General features: G+C 36.8%; 5 protein-coding genes across 5 annotated transcripts in view; all 5 read left to right on the plus strand.

Annotated features, from left to right (window-relative positions):
* LOC144628361 (trace amine-associated receptor 9-like) overlaps nt 1-22,326 on the plus strand; it is a 180,227-nt gene that overhangs the window by 93,567 nt on the left and 64,334 nt on the right. The window lies entirely within an intron of this gene.
* On the plus strand, nt 2,517-3,659 carry LOC144628355 (melanocyte-stimulating hormone receptor-like). The gene has a single exon (XM_078486454.1). The coding sequence runs from the start codon at nt 2,517-2,519 to the stop codon at nt 3,432-3,434; it is 918 nt and encodes a 305-aa protein (XP_078342580.1). The 3' UTR covers nt 3,435-3,659.
* LOC144628369 (melanocortin receptor 4-like) lies at nt 5,448-6,359 on the plus strand. Its single transcript, XM_078486468.1, has one exon. It carries the CDS (start codon nt 5,448-5,450, stop codon nt 6,357-6,359), a length of 912 nt encoding a protein of 303 aa, XP_078342594.1.
* LOC144628360 (adenosine receptor A3-like) lies at nt 12,114-18,813 on the plus strand. The gene is made up of 2 exons (XM_078486459.1): nt 12,114-13,082; nt 18,293-18,813. Exons 1-2 carry the CDS (start codon nt 12,200-12,202, stop codon nt 18,319-18,321), a joined length of 912 nt encoding a protein of 303 aa, XP_078342585.1. The 5' UTR covers nt 12,114-12,199; the 3' UTR covers nt 18,322-18,813.
* LOC144628367 (trace amine-associated receptor 9-like) lies at nt 21,224-22,270 on the plus strand. The gene has a single exon (XM_078486465.1). The coding sequence runs from the start codon at nt 21,359-21,361 to the stop codon at nt 22,268-22,270; it is 912 nt and encodes a 303-aa protein (XP_078342591.1). The 5' UTR covers nt 21,224-21,358.

The raw sequence follows: 22,326 nt of genomic DNA on the forward strand, positions 1-22,326 counted from the left end.
AAATATTTCCCCAGTGTTATTTATCAGGATTAAAAAGCTCTGTTATTCGTGACTGTTTCTGTCCAACCACAGTTTAGAAAATAACAAAACGCAGCACAATTGTGTGGGACAATTGTGCCTGTGGATGGTTGCAAATCTAGAATATTATACCTATATCAGAGTTAGGATTATAATCAAGTGTGATAATTAGTGATAGGTTAACACAGAATGTAAATTAATGTAAAGTAAAATGCGACCAATTTTTCCAAGTTTATTTTTCATAATCCGTCTTCATCTTCATCAGTCGTAACCATGCTTGTCTATCTCTGGTTTATCATTACTTCTTTGGTGTCTTACTATCTAAGAAAACTATAACTTTTTAAGGTTTTTTTAAAGTATGAAAGTTATTTTGTATATCAGAAAAAAAAAAACTTAACATATCGTGACATCTTTAGAAATATGGAAAATGCTTCTTCACGAGAGTGAAAAAGCCATATTTAACAAATGGATAAATTAACCAAGTACTTGTGAATGAACATTAGTGCAAATACAAACTTCCCCAACAAGGGATCTAAGCCAATCTTAGGTCACGGCCTCCAACATTTCTCCAGCAATTCGCTGATGTTCATTTATAAAGCTGGGATGAGTTAAAGTGCGAGTCTTTCACGCATTCCTATAACACGACCCGCCGCAACTCAACAAAGCACTAGGACATCTGGAGCACACGAAAGAACCACCAACTAGACCAGCTCACAACAAAGGCAACCACCGTGACTAAGGTTCTATTCCGTAATAAATGAAAAAAAATATATGATTCGAGTCTAAAGGATTTTATAATCCAATTGGCAATAGAACTCGGCAAATTATTTCCAGTGCAAGCAATGTTGTGAAAAATATTGAAAAAGTGCTGACTTTTATTTTACTAAGATTTATTTCCACTTTAGGTTTCTCCTTCTGAAATGATAAACTGTTGGCTGATCAAGTCCCAGATACGTATTTTCTAAGTTATCGAGCCATTTTTTTTAAGGTACATCTTAACGGGGAACGCAAATTTCGATTTCAGATCACCTGCACTTGTAAGAGGAAGTATTACGAGAAAATTAATTCTGGTCTTGCCCACGCTACCAGACTACGCATCGGCAAATATTTATTTTGTTAAAACCACTATATTTTACCTTTTAATAAGACTTGCTTACAAGTCGAGCTCTGGGCACGCGAGCACGAGAGAGGGGGCCTTCTGAACTAGGAGCGAACACCTTTGAGAAAGTACACCTTTCACGGCTTTCTGTTGGGTATCGGTTTTTCAGATCAGAGCCATTTTTGGCACAATATTCTGGAAATTAACATCGTTGACTATCTTGCCATTTGACAACATTCATTTTTTGTGTGTGTTGCCTGAGCTTCACATGTTAAATTTCCCACCCTTCTAAAGGTAAACTTTAAATTAATTGCTTCTCGCAAAACAAATATTTTGCACTACGCAGTGTGACAGCATTCAATTGGCTAGACAAGAATTTACTTTTTCTAAAAATTTCCGCTTGCATGTGTAGGTGAAAAAATTAAAGGAGGTTAAGTTTCGGAATACATTAAGAATGCCTTTCCTTGAAAAAAAGGTTTGTCCTCCAGAGGTTTAAAACACTTTGCTGCAGAATATAAATTCATTCAATTTCCTGGATAATATAATTGTATTTATCGCCAGTTCAAAGTGAATTGAGCACATCCCAAACGTTATCTGCCATTTTCTTTAAACCAGGTTAACGGCCCTGCCGGTCAAACTTTCAAGCCTGATTAAACACAACCGATGCTAATTGACACCGAAAAAAAACTAATTGACAATTAGAATACAGTTGTGCACGGCTCTAAAACTGTCTATTTATAGCTTGGATCATTGTGGCGTTAAAATGCATATAGATAGACATTTTGTCAGAACAGCTACAAACTCACACATAAAAACGATCATTTTTTCCGCTGACTCGTATGTACCTTTAACAAGTCGATCACCATTATTAAGGATTTTTAATAATCAAGCCGATATCGATGTGCTTCGTGCGCAATTTCAAAATTGGTTAAATTTATCTTAATTACTAAGAGAAAGAACGGCTTACAGCTGTAAAATCTATCGATAGACTGGAAAAGACTCTACACCCTAAGACGGCAGTAATAATATTTTCAAAGACCTTGTTGCTAAAAAGATATGTGACCGATGCTATGTTTTCGGTCCGAGTTATTGGACTCTAACAGCTCAGAAAAAAAAAACAGAACAAGATCAGTTTTTCTTTAGTTGTAACGAATATGATATCTCACCAACTGACAGATCTATCAAGTTAAAAACAAATATTCATTCCTTAAAAAATAAATACGTAGTTCTTTACAAACACTTACAGAGCACAAGCGGATGTGTTATCAGCGACATATAAAATCACTATCTCACTAACGAATCTGCGAGCTTAAACTCTCAAAAAGTCTCAAAATTTCATACCTTGCTTAACTTCAAGAACTCTTAAAGGGAAAATTAATTTTCAGACCACCCAAGAACAATGGCGAACTTTACTGGAGAAGGAAACTACACAAGCAAACTGAATCAAGCACTCAGCGCACCACCAGCAGGCATAGCTGAATTTTTTTCAGCTTTGAACATTTTTCTTTCCATCACCGCTGCTGTAGGCAATGCTCTGATCCTCGTGGCTTTGAAGAATGTCTCTTCTATTCATCCTCCGACAAAACTTTTCTTTCGATGTCTGGCGGTCACTGATCATAATCTTTTCGTTGGTCTTATTACACAACCACTCTACACTTCCTACATTATGTCTCTTAAGATCAAGATGAACGTGAATGTGCTGTATTATGTTTACCAAGTCGGTGGAGCTTCAAGTAATATTTTATGTGGAGTATCTGGCTTGACATCGACAGCAATTAGTGTGGACAGACTTCTCGCACTGTTGCTGGGACTGAGATATAGGCATGTCGTAACAGTGAGGCGAGTTCGTGTAGTCATTATTTGTTTTTGGCTATTTGCTGCTTCATGTGGTTTGCTCTGGGTGTGGAGAAGCAATATGACTATTACGGCAGCCTCTGTTGGCTTACTACTTTGTCTGGCAACTTCGATTTTCTGTTACACGAGGATCCACCTCAAACTACGACATCAACAAGCCCAAGTACAAAACAATGTCCTCCACGGACAACAGAACGGAGAAGGGAATCCACTAAACATAGCAAGATATAAAAAGACAGTTTCCAGCATTATGTGGGTGCAGTTGGCATTAGTTGCCTGCTATGTTCCGTGGGGTATTGTGGCTGTGCTGTATGCGAATGGAATTGAACATGACGTTTATTCATGGTTGGCACAAACTCTGGTCTTGTTAAACTCATCTTTAAACCCAATCTTGTACTGTTGGAAAATCAGGGAGGTGAAACAAGCAATTAAAGGCACAATCAGGCAGCTTTACTGTTTTTAAAAGAATAACTGTGTAGATCGACATAAGGTTACAAAATACATTTGACAGTGTCCAAATTTACCTTCAAATTGTATTTGAAAAGATTGAGACAGCGCTAGTTTACGAACGATAAACTACGAAACTGTGAACCAAGATGCGCCTTCCATTACGCATCCATTTGGGAGAAAGCGTAAAGCAGTCCCTTTGTTTGCTTTTGTTTTATTATTTCGCTATCATGCTAAGCCACCGAAGAGGAAACTAAAAAAATTGTAGACGCGAGTTAAGACATTAGGTTAGGTTTTACAACAGACATTTAACAGATTATGAAGGTTATGTTGATTCCTCTTTGGATGGCGGCAAATCTATAATATTATGACCTATACCAGAGTTGACACTTTCGCTAACAGTTAAGTCTACAATGAAGTAAGTGTGATCATTTGTATGATAGGATAACACAGAATGTACTAGAACAGAAATTTCAGTTCATTCAGGAAAAATAAAATTCAATGAAAAACTTTGTTTATCCGGATGGAATATTTTTTTTTTTTATTATTTGCTATCGAAATAGCATTTTTTACTGCTAAATAAATAGAATGTGTTCCTTAACAAACAGGCCAAGAGGATTAAGTTCGTGGACAAACAAAGTAGAATCAATATACTTCGTGGATAAATAATGGCTACCCGCAAACAAATATGTTTCGTGATAAAAATTGATAAACTAAAAGGAAAGCAATAACCCGAGAAAAAAGTTCCGAGGGATTAACCTTTATAAGAGAAAGAGTTCTCTTTGTGACTTGCTTTTTTTCCTTTCGCTGTCACTGTACGTCTTCTGTACAAAAACTGCCAGGAATTCTGCAACAGTGTAACGAAGGGTTTTAGGCGGTACTGTACGTCTAGCAGCTAAGATGGTTTTTCAGCTTGAACGATTAAAACTGACGGATCTTGGACGGATGAACGGTCGGCAGAATTGATTAAAGGGGAAAACCTTGGCAGAGCGCAGACTCGCTCCACGACACTGGTTACTCAATGCCAGAGGTACGGGGTCGTTGTCTCCTCTCACTCGGACAGTATAACAGCTAGGACTCACACAGATTAAACAATTTAATTGTCGTCCATCGACACTTACCTCTGAAGAGGAAATTGCTCAACATTTCGACATTTAATTTAATATAGGTTTCAGGATATTATACACGATGTAGACAAACAATGATGTTACTTGGAAATGCATCTTGGAAATGCGCTTGCTTTGCAGTTTAAAGCAATCTGAATATGAATAAAATACCGAACAAATACAACTATCAACTGTTCCTAAGACTTGAACACGAATCCATTCTTATGTTAATTAACATTAACGAGTTTGACAATCATTCTGTATTGATACATTTAGTAAAAAACTAACATAAGATCAGCTGCTGCATCCTGCTGTCCAAACAAAAAGAGTATTTTACAACTGCGCATTTCCTGAGAGATAACGCTTTGCTTACAGTTACTTGCTAACGGTAGAACTGAGTTCTGAAAAGTCAATACAACGATAGGAAATCATAATTCAACATAGTCAGCATAGCAAATATTTCACTGCAGAAAACGACTTATGCTTTGGTGAGTTTTTTTGTGTGTGGCAATAAACTGAAACGCTCTGCTCCTAAATAACAGAAGAACTTGAAATGCGCCCAATCTTTTCATTTCAATCTTTTTTTTTAAATGATATAAAGCCGATGCTATTATTTCGGTATTAATTGTACCCTAACAACTTGGAAAAAAATAGCACACTTACAATTATTTTTGTTTTTCAACTGGTAAGCGATGTAATTAACTGACATAGTTTTAAACTCAAACGTTCAAGAAAAAAGTCAAATTGCGAGATTAAAAGCCTAATTCAATAAACACCAGGCCGTTCAAAATACAAGCGGACGTGTTATCGGCAACATATAAAATCTTCAGCTCACTTACAAAGCTGAAATCGTTTTTTCTGAAAACAGCTAACTTCTTTGACTTCAAGCAAACTTCAAAGCAAAAGCTTATTACCAAAGAACAATGGCGAACATAACTGAAGAAGAAAACTACACAAGCAAACTGAATCAAGCACTCAGCGCACCACCAGCAGGTATAGCTGATTTTTTTTCAGCTTTTAACATTTTTCTTTCCATCACCGCTGCTGTGGGCAATGCTCTGATCCTTTATGCACTGAAGAATATCTCTTCTATTCATCCTCCGACAAAACTTTTCTTTCGATGTTTGGCGGTCACTGATCTTTGCGTTGGTCTTATTGTACAACCACTTTATGCTACCTACATTATGTCTCATGTAATAAAGATGAACGTGAATGTTCTGTACTACGTATACAAAGTTTATGCAATTTCAAGTTATATTTTATGTGGAGTATCTGGCTCAGTGTCGACAGCAATTAGTGTGGAAAGACTTCTCGCACTGTTACTGGGACTCAGATACAGACATGTGGTAACACTGAGGCGAGTTCGTGTAGTCATAACTTGTTTTTGGTTAACTCCTGCTTCAAATGGATTGATCCGGGTGTGGAGAAAAGATATCGCCATTAAGGCAGCCTCTGTTGGCATAATACTTTGCCTGCTAACTTCGATTTTCTGTTACATGAGGATCCACCTCAAACTACGACATCAACAAGCCCAAGTTCAAAACAATATCCCTCACGTACAACAGAACGGAGAAGGGATTCCACTAAACATAGCAAGATACAAAAAGTCCGTTTCCAGCATTATGTGGGTGCAGTTGGCATTAGTTGCCTGCTATGTTCCGTGGTGCATTGCGGCTGCACTATATGCGAATGGAATTGAACATGACGTGGCTTGGATAGCTGCAGACACTCTAATCTTGTTAAACTCATCTCTAAACCCGATCTTGTACTGTTGGAAAATCAGGGAAATGAAACAAGCAGTTAAAGACACAATCAGGCAGCTTAACTGTTTTTAGAACACTAGCCGCGGTGCAAATCGAATAAAGTTGCAAAGTAAAAAAAATAGCCTTCATTGTAGACAAAAAAGGATGAATGAGCTTTTGCCATATGAAAAAAAAAACAGTTTTTCTTTCACTTTAACTAAGTTTTTTTCTTCAAGGCCTATGCAAGTATACAAGTCCCCATCTGGAGTAATTTCTCCGCACAATGAACTGTTATTATTGTGTCATTTCTACTGTTGAAAGGAAAAGCCAGAAAACAAATTGCACGCAGCGAACGGAAATTTATACCTTCGAAAATAATAGTATGTCATTACGTAAGCTGGTTAAGTCTCCTACAATTAAATAAATTGTCGACTCTAAGAAGTATATGATAATATTTGAATGGCAATTGCAATATCCAGTGAACAATTTTATCCGGCTTTTAAATTTTTGTGTAAATAGATCTTTACATCTTTAGCATCTTGCAATGACTAAAAGCATATTGATATTCTGTGTTCCTGAGCCCCAACGGAAAAAGAAACGATCATGAATTTATAAAGCTTACTTTATAATAATACCTTCAAACACAATAATAAATGATTTTTAATAATCAAGTCCAATGTGCTAGGCGCGCGATAAGAAAAATAGGGTTTGTTTTAATTACTAGATTGAATTACTACTCAAAGGCTCTGCACCTAAATAACGGAAGAACTTGAAATGCGTCCATTCTTTTTATTTGATAAGATATAAAAATATCTTATGTTAAAAAAGATATGTGAATAATACTATTTCATTCGGTCTTCGAGAACTCTAATAGCTTGGAAAAATTAGCACAATCTTAATTATTTTGATTTTTATCTAGTGAGCGATGGAATATCTTAGCAACTGACAGTTCTATCCGTTTTTTACTCAAACTTTTACGAAAATGAGTCTAATGCAATTAAAACTGGGCCTTTTAGAATAATTAGGAAGTCAGGTAATAAAAAAAGACATTTAAAAAGCAAATAAGAAGAATAGACCGTCACAAACCAAGAGGGCGTGTTATCTGCGACATGTAAAATCATCATCTCACTAACAAAGCTGGCTGCTGAAACTTTTAGTTAAAAGCTTCGTACTTTTCTCGACTTTAAGGTGGCTCGATACAGTTTTTTTATGGGCCTTACCTACAATTTGCAATTGGCCTTTAAACGATCTTCCCTGACTCGGATCGATATGAAAATTATACCATATATTGGTTTTAGATTAAAGTTTACTTTAATATATATTTTAAGGTAATCGATATTTCCATGGCAACGATAAACAGAAAACCGCCAAATCAGTAAAACCTGATTTTTGCGTGAATTAGATTTGCCGCTTAAAAACTAATACCAGCATCTTAAACCATGATGTACTGCAAATAAAATATTCAAGAATTAAAAGATTCTGTATGTTTGATTTCGAATAAATCGCAAAAATGTTTCAAATTGTAGTTTTTGTATAGCGATAATAAATGAGCCGAGACACAAACACTGCGTAGACGAAGTAATCTCAAAAAACGGCAAAATGTGTATTAAACTTATCTTTCGCCGTCGTGAAAGTTTTGTTGAGTTTCCACAGCGCAATGCCGAGAATTTGTTTTTTTCTTGCGACCACTCGTATTTGAATTTTTAGTAAGTTTATAGTTTTAAGCGTTTTTGAAAAATCTTTAAAACGGCTCGATAGATTTTCTTTAGACTTTCAGCACGCGTACTTGATTATGTAAACTATTTTATCGCAAAGTTTAATTATCATTGATTCACTGGAACGTTTTCAAATTAAACGATAAAGGATGCCTTCGAATCGACGAAAATCTTGCGTTACAATTCACGGTTTATAAATCATGCTAAAATATTCAAATTAATGTGCACTACATTCTGTGCTTTGTTACCCGTGGTAGAGCTTTTTGTATTTCTCACAAAGGAATGTAGTGCACATTAATTTGAATATTTTAACACGATTTTATAAACCGTGAATTGTAACGCAAGTTTCTCGTCCATTCGAAGGCCTCCTTTATCATTTAATTTGAAAACGTTCCAGTGAATCAATGATAATAAAACTTTGCGACTAAATAGTTTACATAATCAAGTACGCGTGCTGAAAGTCTAAAGAAAATCTATCGAGCCGTTTTATAGATTTTTCAAAAAACGCTTAAAACCGAAAATTACTTAAAACTTACAATACGAGTGGTCGCAAGAAAAAAACAAATTCTAAGCATTGCGCTGTGGAAACTCAACAAAACTTTCACGACGTCGAAAGATAAGTTTAATACACATTTTGGCGTTTTTTGAGATTACTTCGTCTAGGTAGTGTTTGTGTCTCGGCTCATTTATTATCGCTGTGCAAAAACTACGATTTGAAACATTTTTGCGATTTATTCGAAACAAGACGCCTAAAGCTTAATGCTTAAAACCGGGCAGTTAATGTTTAACTACCTGATTAGACAAGTACAGCAAAAACTTTTAAAATACCATTTAATTTATATTGAGTAACACGCAAGTCTGTGGATTGCTTGTCCATGCTTGGACAAATTCCTGCTTAGGCTTTCAAATTTTTATTTTTCTTCCGAATTTTGAATAACCTAGGTGTTGAAAACGTTTTGTGTGCAATCTTGAATAAATGAACTCATACCAGTTAAATGGCAGTACAAATGATCTCCGACCAAAACAAAGAAACAATTTGAAAGATTTCGTTAAAAACTAAGACGCGTTTTTAAACATTTTTAAAAATGTACCACACCAAAAAAATGGGAATAAGAACAAGATAAGAAAGCTTTTCAGTTTTCAAACATGCAAGCTCTTCACGTCAATTTTGGGAAGCAGTCACGCAAACGCAAGTTCTTGATTGCGTGATTCATTGCGGGTCATTTCTCCATCGCCGTTCGGTTCCGACTGAAACTCAAAACCCTTGAATGAGAAACAAAAAATATATATTTTATATTCCTCGCTAAAAAGAGTGGAGTAACCAGAAAATTACAGTATTGTCTCCTGCTCGAATTAAACGAGTCACATAAATAATAAAAAAAACGAATAAAACGAGTCAAATATCAAGAATAACAGAAAAATTTCTAAACAAAATTACAAAAGAAAATAAAAAGACTAAAAAAGGGCATGCATTAGACCACACGTATTAGATAACAGATGCTTCTAAAAATCTCAACTAAATGTGAAAAAAAGATTCAAGATGAGGCGAAGAAACATTTGAGTTGCATTAAAAATTTTGAATCCTTAAAAGCCGTGAAAATAGCATGCCGTGATAAAATTTAATTAATTATACGCGCCAAAGGGCAAGTTTTCATTTTTGCCGTCTATTCAGTTTCACAGGATGGCTTTAACGATTTACATTCCATTCTAGTTTGTAGAAATTATTATATTATTACTTTGCATTTCCATTATGTTTTCTGAGTTCTTAAAAAGTGTGCAAGTAAAGTTTTTACATCATGAACAAAATACGGTTCTTTTGTTGTGTAAACATTCAATTCGTCTGTGACACACGGACTTTGTCGGCCCAACTGTACACGGATGGAAATAGTCAAAATGGACACAATTCTTGCTAGATGAAAAGCATCTTTAAAGTAGAGTCTGGAGCCGTTTTTAAATGCAGGAGCTTGCTGCAAAAACATTGCGTGACTGATGTAAAAAAGCTTCGACCTCAGCGACCTGTCGAAACAATCACCGGTTTCGGACTCCAGAACTCGCTTGAGTCGAACGCTTGAATAAAAACACAAAAATATATCTTTCACGTTTAACAGAAATCGGGGTATTAGATAAAATTTTAATTGCTCCTGCTGAGTAAATATCAAAAGTGCGGGATCTGAATCCTGGCCAAGAAAGCGGCCGAGTGAACTACTACGACAAATGACGCAAATATGTAAACATCACATGGTGCCTCAATCTATAAATAGATGCCGTGTTCGTTTCAAAAGCCTAAAAAGGCAACTAATACAAACGTGAAAAAATAAAAAAGAAACATGAAAAAAGTTTTAGATTAATTTTTATTCAAGATGGGGTCAAGAAACATTTTAAAAGGCAAAAAGATTTAGAAAATTTCAAAAACGTGAAATTTTGCATACGTGGTAGAATTTAATTACATGTATTAAATTACCCGCGCCAAGATTTCATTTTCATTTTGCAGACCATTTGTTTTACTTGCTGGCTTTACGGATCCCTTCACAAATACCATCATAGTTCGTAGAAATACTATACATTACAATTTTGTTTACTGAAGTCTTGGGAAGTGTTTTACATCAAGAACCAAAATAAGATTATTTTGCTGTGCAAACATTCAATCGTCTCTGATACGCGACTTTGCCAGCTCAACTGTGCACGGATGAAAATGGACATAATTCTTCCTATTAAATGAAAAGCATCTTCAAAGTATTCCGGCTCAAAAATGCTCTGGCTACCAGCCGTTTTTTAAAAGAGCAGTTATGCGTAAAGCTTGCTGCAAAAACATTGCGTGACTGACGTAGCGGTTTGGAGCTGTCAAAACAATCACCGGTTTCGCAATCCAAACGCTTGAATAACACAAACATATATATATTTCACGCTAAACAGAAATCAGGGTTTTAGATAAAATTTTAAATAGAAGAGTGATTTAATAGCCGGGTTTAATAGCTCCTGCCGAATAAATATCAAAAGTGCGTGATTTGAATCCTGGCCAAGGAAGCGGCCGAGCGGGTCTGGAACGATTTACCGACAAGACTACTACGACGAAAAAATTCCGGGCGATTTATGAACCGGGCTCGGCCCAGTCTCTGCCCGGTTAATTAAACATACAGAATCTGCGTTTCATAATGCAGCTGGCATTAGAACTCAGTGAAATTATTTCTGCGAGAAACTCTGCTGTGAATTTGTTTTTCCATTGCAGGCTTCTGAAATAATGAAATGTAGGCTGGTGAAGTCTCGCATAATTTATTTATAAATTGTGAATTCTCGCATAATTTATTTATAAATAACGAACTGTTAGCTGGTGAAGTCTCGCATAATTTATTTATAAATAACGAACTGTTAGCTGGTGAAGTCTCGCAAAATTTATTTATAAATAACGAACTGTTAGCTGGTGAATTCTCGCATAATTTATTTATAAATAACGAACTGTTAGCTGGTGAAGTCTCGCATAATTTATTTATAAATAACGAACTGTTAGCTGGTGAAGTCTCGCATAATTTATTTATAAATAACGAACTGTTAGCTGGTGAATTCTCGCATAATTTATTTATAAATAACGAACTGTTAGCTGGTGAAGTCTCGCATAATTTATTTATAAATTGTCAGGTCTCGAAGGTTTATACAAATATACCACCCGTCGGTAGCATCTTAACGTCAACACGAACTGCGAAAACGTTGCTTGGTCGCTTGAATAAATAACAGAGCGTTTTGTTCTAAAGGTCCAGTTGAGGTAACAAGTGAATATTTCGACGGCCCCTAACATTTAAGCCACCAGCCCGTACGTAATTAACTTGTACAGAAAAAAACATTTTTCTAGGAAAGGCATTTTTAAGTTTCGTGTTCACGGGATAATTATTTCAGAACACCTGCACTTGTAAGCAGAAGTGTTTAGAGAAAATTTATTCTTGACTAATGTACACGCTATATCAATTTGCGCAACAACAAAATTGTTTATTTTGTCAACGACAGCAAACTTTACCTTTAACTTTTCACAGAGATTTTGGAATATTCAGCAGAGCAAAACTGAACTATTTTTCCCTATTATTATAAAACATCGACCATCAGCGACATATGAAATCATCATCTCAAATAACAAAGCAGCAAGCTAATGTTATTTTGTGAAAGCTTCGGAACTGTTTCAACTTCAAGCACTCTTCTACGCAAGCTTGATTCCCTGACCACCCAAGAACAATGGCGAACTTTACTGGAGAAGGAAACTACACAAGCAAACTGAACCAAGCACTCAACGCACCACCAACAGGCATAGTTGAATTTTTTTCAGCTTTGAACATTTTTCTTTCCATCACCGCTGCTGTGGGCAATGCTCTGATCCTTATGGCTCTTAAGAATGTCTCTTCTATTCATCCTCCGACAAAAATTTTCTTTCGATGTCTGGCGGTCACTGATCTTTGCGTTGGTTTTATTGCACAACCACTTTATTCCACCTACAGTATGTCTCGTATAATAAATATGAACATGAATGTGCTGTACTACGTTGACTATGTTAATATAGTTCTAAGTTATGTTTTATGTGGAGTATCTTTCTTGACATCGACCGCAATTAGTATGGACCGACTTTTCGCACTGTTGCTGGGACTGAGATACAGACATGTCGTAACACTGAGGCGAGTTCGTGTAGTCATAACTTGTTTTTGGCTAATTGCTGCTATATTTGGATGGCTCCGGGTGTGGAGAGAAGATATCGCCTACAAGGAAGCCTCTGTAATCTTACCTCTTTGCCTGGCAACCTCCATTTTCTGTTACACGACGATACACCTCAAACTACGACATCATCAAGCCCTAGTACAAAACAATGTCTCTCACGGACAACAGAACGGAGAAGGGATTCCACTAAACATACCAAGATACAAAAGGACAGTTTCCAGCATTATGTGGGTGCAGTTGGCATTAGTTGCCTGCTATGTTCCGTGGAGCATTGAGACTGTACTATATGCGAATGGAATTGAACATATTGTTGCTCGGTTAGCCACAGATACACTCATCTACTTCAACTCAACTCTAAACCCAATCTTGTACTGTTGGAGAATCAGGGAAGTGAAACAAGCAGTTAAGAGTGAGTCCGCACGAGAACCATGCAGGCGAGTCTACAGCGCATCTCACCGATTTCCCTCAAATTTGACACACTTGTGTAACTTCACTAGTACATTAACCATGTGCAATATTTTGGTTCAATTGTTTATTGTTTTGGAGAAATGTCAATCAAACTGTCAGACAGTGGAAAGTACTTAAATTTGACCTAAAAATATTCACCACGTTTGATCCCCTGCTACATGCTAAATATAAAAAGAAATGATACGAAACTTTTACATAAGACAAATCAAGTCCCGGACAATAGAAAAACGTTCAGTAAACTTGTGTCATTTGCTGTGTTTGGCTGAAAGCAACATTCCAAATCTCCTTATTCAATTCGTATAAAAAAGTGGGGTTTAAAAAGTCGTTGTTTGTAGACATGCGGCGTTTCTTCAATCGAATTTGAAAGTATCAATAGATTGCCAAGGAAATGGTGTCTCTATTTATCAAATAAAATCTCTGTTAAGTTTAAGAGGAATTACAGGTTCGCATCAATAAATGGTGTTAACTTCGTGACAATATGCAAATGAGCTCAACACGGAAATCGTGATAAGTTCAGAGTTTGTAAAATATAAACTTAATAGAATGTTGCTATAAGAAGTAAAACATCGTTATGAAGCTTTTTGCATAAAAATACTTTTAAATCGTTAGTAGTTTAAACTACTGGAAGTCGTTGGCTGGTAATAAGCAAATTAAACAAATTCAAACGAACACAAAGGTCATACCGACCTGCTGGTCGTACTGCACCAATTTGAAAGATATCCCCACAAGCAAGCATCATTGCATAAAAGTCATTTCTTTCAAGGGTTTTTGGCATCGCCCTCTTGGTGTGTAAGCTGCGTTTTGCCGTATTTGCCAGCACCATAGTAATTTAAGAACAGATGTTATCAAAACAAGTTGGCGGCGAGGCATCAAATATAATATCCACCGATCATGAAAACCGACTTGTTTTAGAATTCGGTCGCGTGTTTTGTTCACTTACAAAAAACATGTTTCCACTGCAAAGAAATTATTTAGTCATCGTTTTCATCCAGTAAGAATCTGCGGCACAATTGCAAGTGGTTTTTGGTGCTGTCGTTCTTCGAAGAACACCGACAATAGTTGATTGCGTGACAGACCGACTTGTGAATTTTATCTCAAATTTCATGTCTCAAATTTCACTCTGACTCAGATCATATTGCGATTGTCATGGCTTCGTTTATGTGCTTTCAAAAAGGACCTGACATTCAGGGGCCATGGGATATGTATTGAGTCATCTATAAACGATCCAATACGCCACAAATCGCCATGGCTTTAATTTTCAACCTTTTTTAATTTTGAAAATCTGAAATCGAAAAATTAGCCTTTAATACTGACTTACCGTAAATAATCTTATAAACGCCAGGGCTTTTTGATTTAAGGGGTACATGCGGGAGTTTTAAATAAATATAAGGCGTTTAGTAGAAAAGGGGCATTCATTTCACCAGGAGCCCATGATTTCACTCTAACTGTAACGAAACAAATAGACAAACAAGTATGTAAATATGACGCGTAGTTTGCTCCCGGATAAAGATAGGAAACAGTTTTAGTGAGTAGGAGACTACTCTAATCTTTTCTAGTGCAAAGCCTAAAGATGTCGTTCACAGATTGTTCGATATCAATGTCTTCATCGTCATCGCATCGGGGTAAACCATGTTGGCTAGCTAGCTCCTTTGGTCCCTTCGATGTCCGAGTGAATCAATTAACTAACTAAAGAAAATTGCGTGTTTTTTACTCCATGAAACGTTTACGCGGGGGGGGGGGAGGGGGAGGGGTGACGGGGGGAACAGGGGTGTCTATTAGACACGGGACGTTTATTAGTAGAGGCCTCCAATACAAATTTTACACCTCAGGGGGAGGCGTTTATTTGAGAGTGGGGCGTTTATTAAATCATTTACAGTATTTCACTCATTTACATTTATTCTAAGGATTGCCTACAGTAAAGATAAAATAGAACAAAAGAGTATGATTATGATTGTCATTGAAAACGAACTTTCAACAACCTGGTCAAGGCAAAGACGAATCATGAGTTGTAAAAAGGCACGCTGATCTACACTTATACAAACATTTAATTCCGTCGATATGTCGGTCCGTCATTCTAGCTTTAAATTAGGAAATCAGTAGGAGCACTATCAGAGATACAGGTGATACCAAATTTGTTGAAATTGTTCTGGATCCTTGTTCCCAGGGACTTCGTTCCCCTAAACCAGCGGTTGATAAACGAGTTTAGATATTAAATTTCGTTCCAAGAACTTGCGCATTTTTCGTCAGCCTTGACCGAACTGGGCCGTCCTCTGCCCTCTGGGCCATTTATGGTTCCGGTTTAATTGTGCGCATGCACTGAAGACTTGAGATGGAATGATCCGTTCTCGCTCCCAGAGTCTACGGTCCTTCTGTTCTGCGCCAGGGATCGAGACCTCTGCCGTTAATGTCTGTTAAGCTACGCAACGAATTGAAGGCGGGGTTTGGCTGGGAATGAAAAGGAATGAGGCACCAGCGGAGTGGCCCCGAGGCGAAAGCGGAAACCCGACTGAGAGGTAACTGCTTGGACGGTTGCTATAGAAAACGGCTCCACATCGAAGCCCTTTGAGTCACACTAGGGCTTTCCACAAGTTGCTCGGCAACTTTTTGGCATTTTTTCATGTGTCGAGCAACTTTTTCCCCCTTGGAGCAACTTTTTTCCTCTCGAGCAACTTGTTGCATTTTGAGCAATTTCCAGACCGAAGATTTCCGAAGATTATACGAGTGCTGTTCTAAGGCAAAACGAACGTTTCCGAAGACTTACGACGTTTGCCGAAGATTTTCGAGGGACATCTGAAGACGTTTCAACATTCGGCTCATTCTGTATAAAACATTACAAAACTCGTCAGCAAACATGACGTCATCAATATCTTCACGATTTTTCCCAGTTAAAGGAATCCTTGTTACTTAACAAATTTTCCCCTTAAGATGTTGTTTAGATACTTCTTTTGCTGTAAAATTGCATAAAACTGCTAACAAATCTTACCATCAAAGGGAAATTTGCATATATTTAGAGAAATTCTCTTGATTAGAAGCAGCGTTTTGAATTTTTTGGAGCAACTTTTGAGCAACTTTTATTATCAGAAGCAACTTTTTTGGATATTTGGAGCAACTTTTTGAGATGTTACGGGCAACTTTTTGGGAAATCTCGAGCAACTTGTGAAAAGCCCTAAGTCGCACTGCCCGAAGCCAGTGGAGAGCACGGATGAAAGAAAGAAGGATATAGTGAAGGCTAGAGCAACGAAAAAGAAACTACTTGCAGCAAGCGAGCAAGATGCAAATATACGCGTCAGCATGACGACATGTCGACAGCGCACGAAAGACATGATCCACGAGGGCGAGGCTGCACCAGACATGAACTAAACCCAGTTTAAATTCGTGCGACTGATCGCAGTGACAAAATGAGTGAAAGCAGCTTTGTCGCAGCGTGTGTGCACTTCTGCGACAAAATATAAACTAACCAATGAGAGAGCTTCATGTATTGAATTCAAAAACTAGTTTTCATTCTCCCTCTTCCAAATTCGCTGCAGGTGCACCGAACAAACGCCTTGTTGCAGGGACTTTTTGAAGTAGTACACACGAAGCGATTTGTCGCAGAGAACCTCACTTAAGGTTTATTAGTACTTCATTAGTTTTTTCATTAATTTGAAAGTAATATTGTGTATAAGCTACTTTAACTTTTTCATATATCACATTGATCTGCAATATGGTACGAACAGGAGCTAGAGAGATGGTGGATATAACCCCAGTGTATAAAGATTGAGTAAAGTCCAATTGGGTATGTAATTATACGCGTTATTAACAAAATCGAACTGCGCGGTCGTTCGATTTTGTTAACAAGGCCTTTGAAAGACCTTTCAATTGGCATTAATGGTTTTGACATCCACACTATAAATCAAACATTCAGTTAGGGAAGCAACATTATTTTTTTGGAGGAGTGGCCAAGTGGGATCAAAAATCCTGAAAAAAAATTGTTTGCAATAGCAAAATGCCCACATAAATTGTTTGAAGACATCAAAAAACATTGTCTACAGAAAGATGCACTGGAAAAATTGTTTGGACAGAGAGCGCCACGGAAAGAAATCGTCTGCACTGTACTATACTACGCTTCGAGTAAAACAATGGTCCATTCCAGCGTTTCGATCGAGCACTGAGGCAAGTCTTGAGAGACTGGGTACTAGTCCAAAACAACATGGCGCCCGGGTGAAAAGTAACTTACCAGGCTTATGAAAATGTGAAGTGCTGAGGCCATCGCTTACGAGAAAAGTGGAAACTAAATCCTTGCAGAATTTTTTGTGAACATTATAACTACCAGGTAGACAGGAGTGAGCGACGTTTTCTCTTTCCAATCTGCACGTGAAGATACGCTTGAATTCGATCGATGATGAACATGTCAAGTGGCTTGTTTACCTTTTCTCACGCTGTAAGTCTGTATTTATGGGCACTAAATAGCCGGATAATTAACATCACGAACCACTTTAGATGCTAAAAGGTTTATTGGATTTATGTAAGCGGTATTTCTCACGTCCTCAGCCGACCTATCCATCATGTTATGAAACTCGTTCTAAAACTTTCAGAACTTTGTTTTTGTTTTGCTCACATGTACCACATTTTTGTACGCTAAAATCATACGTGCCGATTGAACTTAACATACTTTTTTTGACTTTAATTTATTATTTAGTAAATGTTTTACAAAATAATGGCTAATGGAACCATCAGAATAACGCCGCATCGGCGATATTCAAACGTAATTTTACCCTAAAATCTCTAGTGTCACGCATTGCCCGAAATACCTTATTTTTAAAATAGGTTTACAACTAAACGTGAGAGCGATGAAAAATCTTGATGATATCATTTAAATTGTACTAGGTGATACTAATTACAGTGGTATTTTTATATGAAAGGCTTCAATTCTTGCAGAGATATTTTGGTCGAAAGATGGGTCAAAATTTAGGTATTTTTTGGCTCAAAACCGACCATGGGCACGTTGACCACGATATCTTCCACACGTTAAAGAATTTTGCGATAATATTCTACCTACAGCATTATCATCTCAATATGTAGCCCCATGCAAAATATAAAGGAAATCTGAGAGGGTCGATGTAGACTCAAATTTTAATATTGCATGGATTTCATATGGACCCTCTCTTAAAGGCACAATCGGTCAGCTTTACTGTTTTTAGAACACTAGCTATGTAAATCGACGCAAAGTTGCAAAGAACAATCTACAGTCTCCAGATAGCGTAAATACCGCTAAGTTTATCTCTTGCAATGAGCAAAATTGCCTTCAAATCAGGTTGGAAAAGGTCGAAAAAGCGCTAGAATACGAGCGATAAAATGTAAATATGTCGACAAAGATGACATTGAAGCAGCATCTTTGTTTTTACTTTAATTTAGCTATCATGCTAGGCCACCGATTAGAATATATCAGCATAAACTCGAGGTTAGGTTTCACAACAGACATTTTCCATTTTATGATTCGTCTTCGGATCTACATTATCTATTATATATCTGCTAGAATTAAAACCTTAGCTAACAGTTAGGTTTATAGCTAAGTCCGTGTGAATGTATTGTTCATGATGCGAGATTTCATAATGAATAGTAACAGAAAATTCAGGTTATTTAAGATAAATAATAAAAAATGTACAATGTTTAATTGTGCATCTTTTGATGGCAATAAATTTATCCAACCCAAAACTTGTACTTTAAGATGAAGAACCGTTTAAAATATTTTTGTAGACCAGCATTTTCTAATCAAACAAACAATCTTTACTTCGACCGTGTTGTGGCAATAGACAATTTGCTCAAATGGTGTCTTCATTTGAATAACATGATTATATATCCTAAACCTCACATTCACGTAAAACATCTTTGTCTGTAAAAATCCACATAAGCCTTCTCAACTTGCAAACTTTGTATCTTTGACTAACTCTAACGATACAGTAAAATGGCGATTATAGCCCTGGGCTTATACAACTTCGTAAGGGGTTTTAGATGGGTTTATATCTGAGGGAGCTTAGATCCGGAGGGGTTTATAACCGGCATAAAAAAACCCTTTGGAAACAAAATGGAACGCGTTTTTGAGACTATTGTGAGGGATATGTTGTAACAAAACAACTCTAATTAACTTGGCTGTTCGATCTGCAATTTTAAGGTAAAAAAGCTGCATGAAGCCCTTTGAAGGGGCGGGAAAGAGGCTTTCTTCAAATCATCAAACAACTTGTGCAAATAGAAAAACAGTGCGTTCTTAAATTAGAGAAAAAGTTAAACAAAACACTACTTTTTGTTACTTAATCAATTCATACGTGTATGAGACACATATTTGACTTTTCACAAATCGCAAGGATTTAATTAATAAGCGGGACGTGTTGCGTGAGGGATAAGAAAGACATAAGTTCATTTCAATTGTGTGAATGCTGACAAACTGTTTTCAGCTGTTATATCAAACGAAAGACTTCAAACGCGCCCGTTCCTTTGCTAAACTCTTCTGTTAAAGCGATATGCGTCTGTTTTTATTTTCAATTTATTCGTGCTAAAACATGTAAAGAAACAACCTCAATCCCTTTTTAAACTCGTAAAGTGGGGTAATATTCCCAAGCAATAGACAACATATCTTTCACTTTCAACACAAACGTGACTTCATAAGTTCGAGATAAACAACAACTGACGAGATTCGTTGAAATTGTGGCGCCTGATACAAAACTTTTCACTTAAAAATGAGAGTTTGATTCGAATTTTCTTCGTTATGTAATTAAAAATGTCATTTGGCTCGTCTCGACTGTCTAATTTTTATTTAAATCAAACTTATTTTTACATGAATGGTTGTGTTTTCACCGAAACTCGACGTGTTTAATTAAAAAGAAAAGCAAACGGTAACTCAGAAATACGGACTGAGTAACATATTTGCTAGAAATGAAAGTATTTGATAAAATGGCAAATTTAAGACCTTGTGAATGAGCATTTGCCATAAAAACACTGTTCATCTTTCATTTTTACCAAGTATTTTTACTTCCTGTGCAGGTGTCCCCATCTGGGGTACTTTCTCCGCACGATGAACTGTCATTCTGTAGGTTGGTGAAGTCTCCTATAATTATTCTATAAATTGTCGACTCTAAATATATGCTAATATTTGTTTGACAATTGCAATATCCGGTGATCAATAATTGCCATAGCTTGAAACTGATAAATGACAAGGAAACAATTTTGTCCGGTTTTATAATTCTTGTGTATACATATCTATACAGTTTTAGCATCTTACACTGTCTAAATGCATTTGATATTCTGTGTTCCTGAACCCCGACAAAAAAACAAATGAACATTTATACAGCTTACTCAATACCCTCGATCACAATTATAAAGGACTTTAAATAATGAAGCCCAATGTCCTACGTGCGCAATTAGGAAGATAGGTTTTATTTTAATTACTAGACAGCTGTTTTATCAATAGTTAGGCTTAAAGGATCTGCCCCTAAACATGCTAAATAACAGCAAAACTTCAAATGCACCCATGATTTTCATATAAAATCTCTTGTGACCAAAGCTGTTTCATTCGGGAAAAATTTTGCACAAACTCAATTGTTGTTGTTTTTTTAACTGGAAAGCGATGCGACATCTAAATAACGGATATATCTATCAGTTTTAAATTCAAACGTTGTAGTTATAAGGAATTTTTAATCTCAAACCTGATGCACTACATGTGCGTTTAGAATAATAGTAATAGAATAATAATGATAAACTGTTTTCATCTGTTATATCAATCGATAGACTCAAAGGCTCTGCGCCTAAATAACAGCAAAACTTGAAATGCGCGCATGCTTTTCATTTAAAAACTTTTGTTAAAAAGATATGTGACCAACGCTATTTCATTCAGTCTTTAGGTATACTCTAACACCTTAGAAAAACTAGAGCAACCTCAATTATTTTTGTTTTTTATAAATAGGATGTAATATCTACGCAACTGACAGTTTTAATCTAAAAAAATTCAAGAAAATATTCAAATTGCCAGATTAAAAAGTATAATACAATAAACACGGCGCCTTTAATAGGAAGTCCTGTAAAAACACACACACAAAGCACAAGAGGGCGTGTTATCAGCGACATATAAAAACACCATCCTAAAAACAAAGCTGCAAGTTGATGCTTTTTTTCTCGACGCTTGGTACCTTCCTCGACTTCAAGCACTCTTCAAGACAAGTTTAATTTTCCCACGACCCAAGAACAATGACGAACTTTACTGGAGAAGGAAACTACACAAGCAAACTGAATCAAGTACTCAGCGCGCCACCAGCAGGCATAGCAGAATTCTTTTCAGCTTTGAACATTTTTCTTTCCATCACCGCTGCTGTGGGCAATGCTCTGATCCTTGTGGCTTTGAAGAATGTCTCTTCTATTCATCCTCCGACAAAACTTTTCTTTCGATGTCTTGCCGTCACTGATCTTTGCGTTGGTCTTATTGCACAACCACTCTATGCTACCATCATTATGTCTCGTATAATAAAGATGAACGTGAATGTTTTGTTTTTTGTTTACAAAGCTTATGCAGTTTCAGGTTATATTTTATGTGGATTATCTGGCTTGGTGTCGACCGCAATTAGTGTGGACAGACTTCTCGCACTGTTGCTGAGACTGAGATACAGGTTTGTCGTAACACAAAGGCGAGTTCTTGTAGTCATAACTTGTTTTTGGCTAATTGCTGCTTCATGTGGATCGCTCTCGGTGTGGATAGAAGATATCGCCATTAACACAACCTCTGTTGTCGTAATACTTTGCCTGGTAACTTCCATTTTCTGTTACACGAGGATCCACCTCAAACTACGACATCAACAAGCCCAAGTACAAAACAATGTCCCCCACGGACAACAGAACGGAGAAGCGATTCCACTAAACATAGCAAGATACAAAAAGACAGTTTCTAGCATTATGTGGGTGCAATTGGCATTAGTTGCCTGCTATGTTCCGTGGGCCATTGTCGCTGTGCTAAATGCGAATGGAATTGAACATGATGTTTCTTGGTTAGCTGCAATAACTCTCGTTTTCTTAAACTCATCTCTAACCCCGATCTTGTACTGTTGGAAAATCAGGGAAGCGAAACAAGCAGTTAAAGACACAATAAGGCAGCTTTACTGTTTCTAGACGACTAGCTGTGTAGATCGACATAAGGTTGCAAAGTACAATTGACAGTCTCGAAA

Source organism: Oculina patagonica, chromosome 10, assembly GCF_052425735.1.
Source record: "Oculina patagonica isolate OP01 chromosome 10, crgOcupat, whole genome shotgun sequence".
Lineage (NCBI taxonomy): Eukaryota > Metazoa > Cnidaria > Anthozoa > Scleractinia > Oculinidae > Oculina > Oculina patagonica.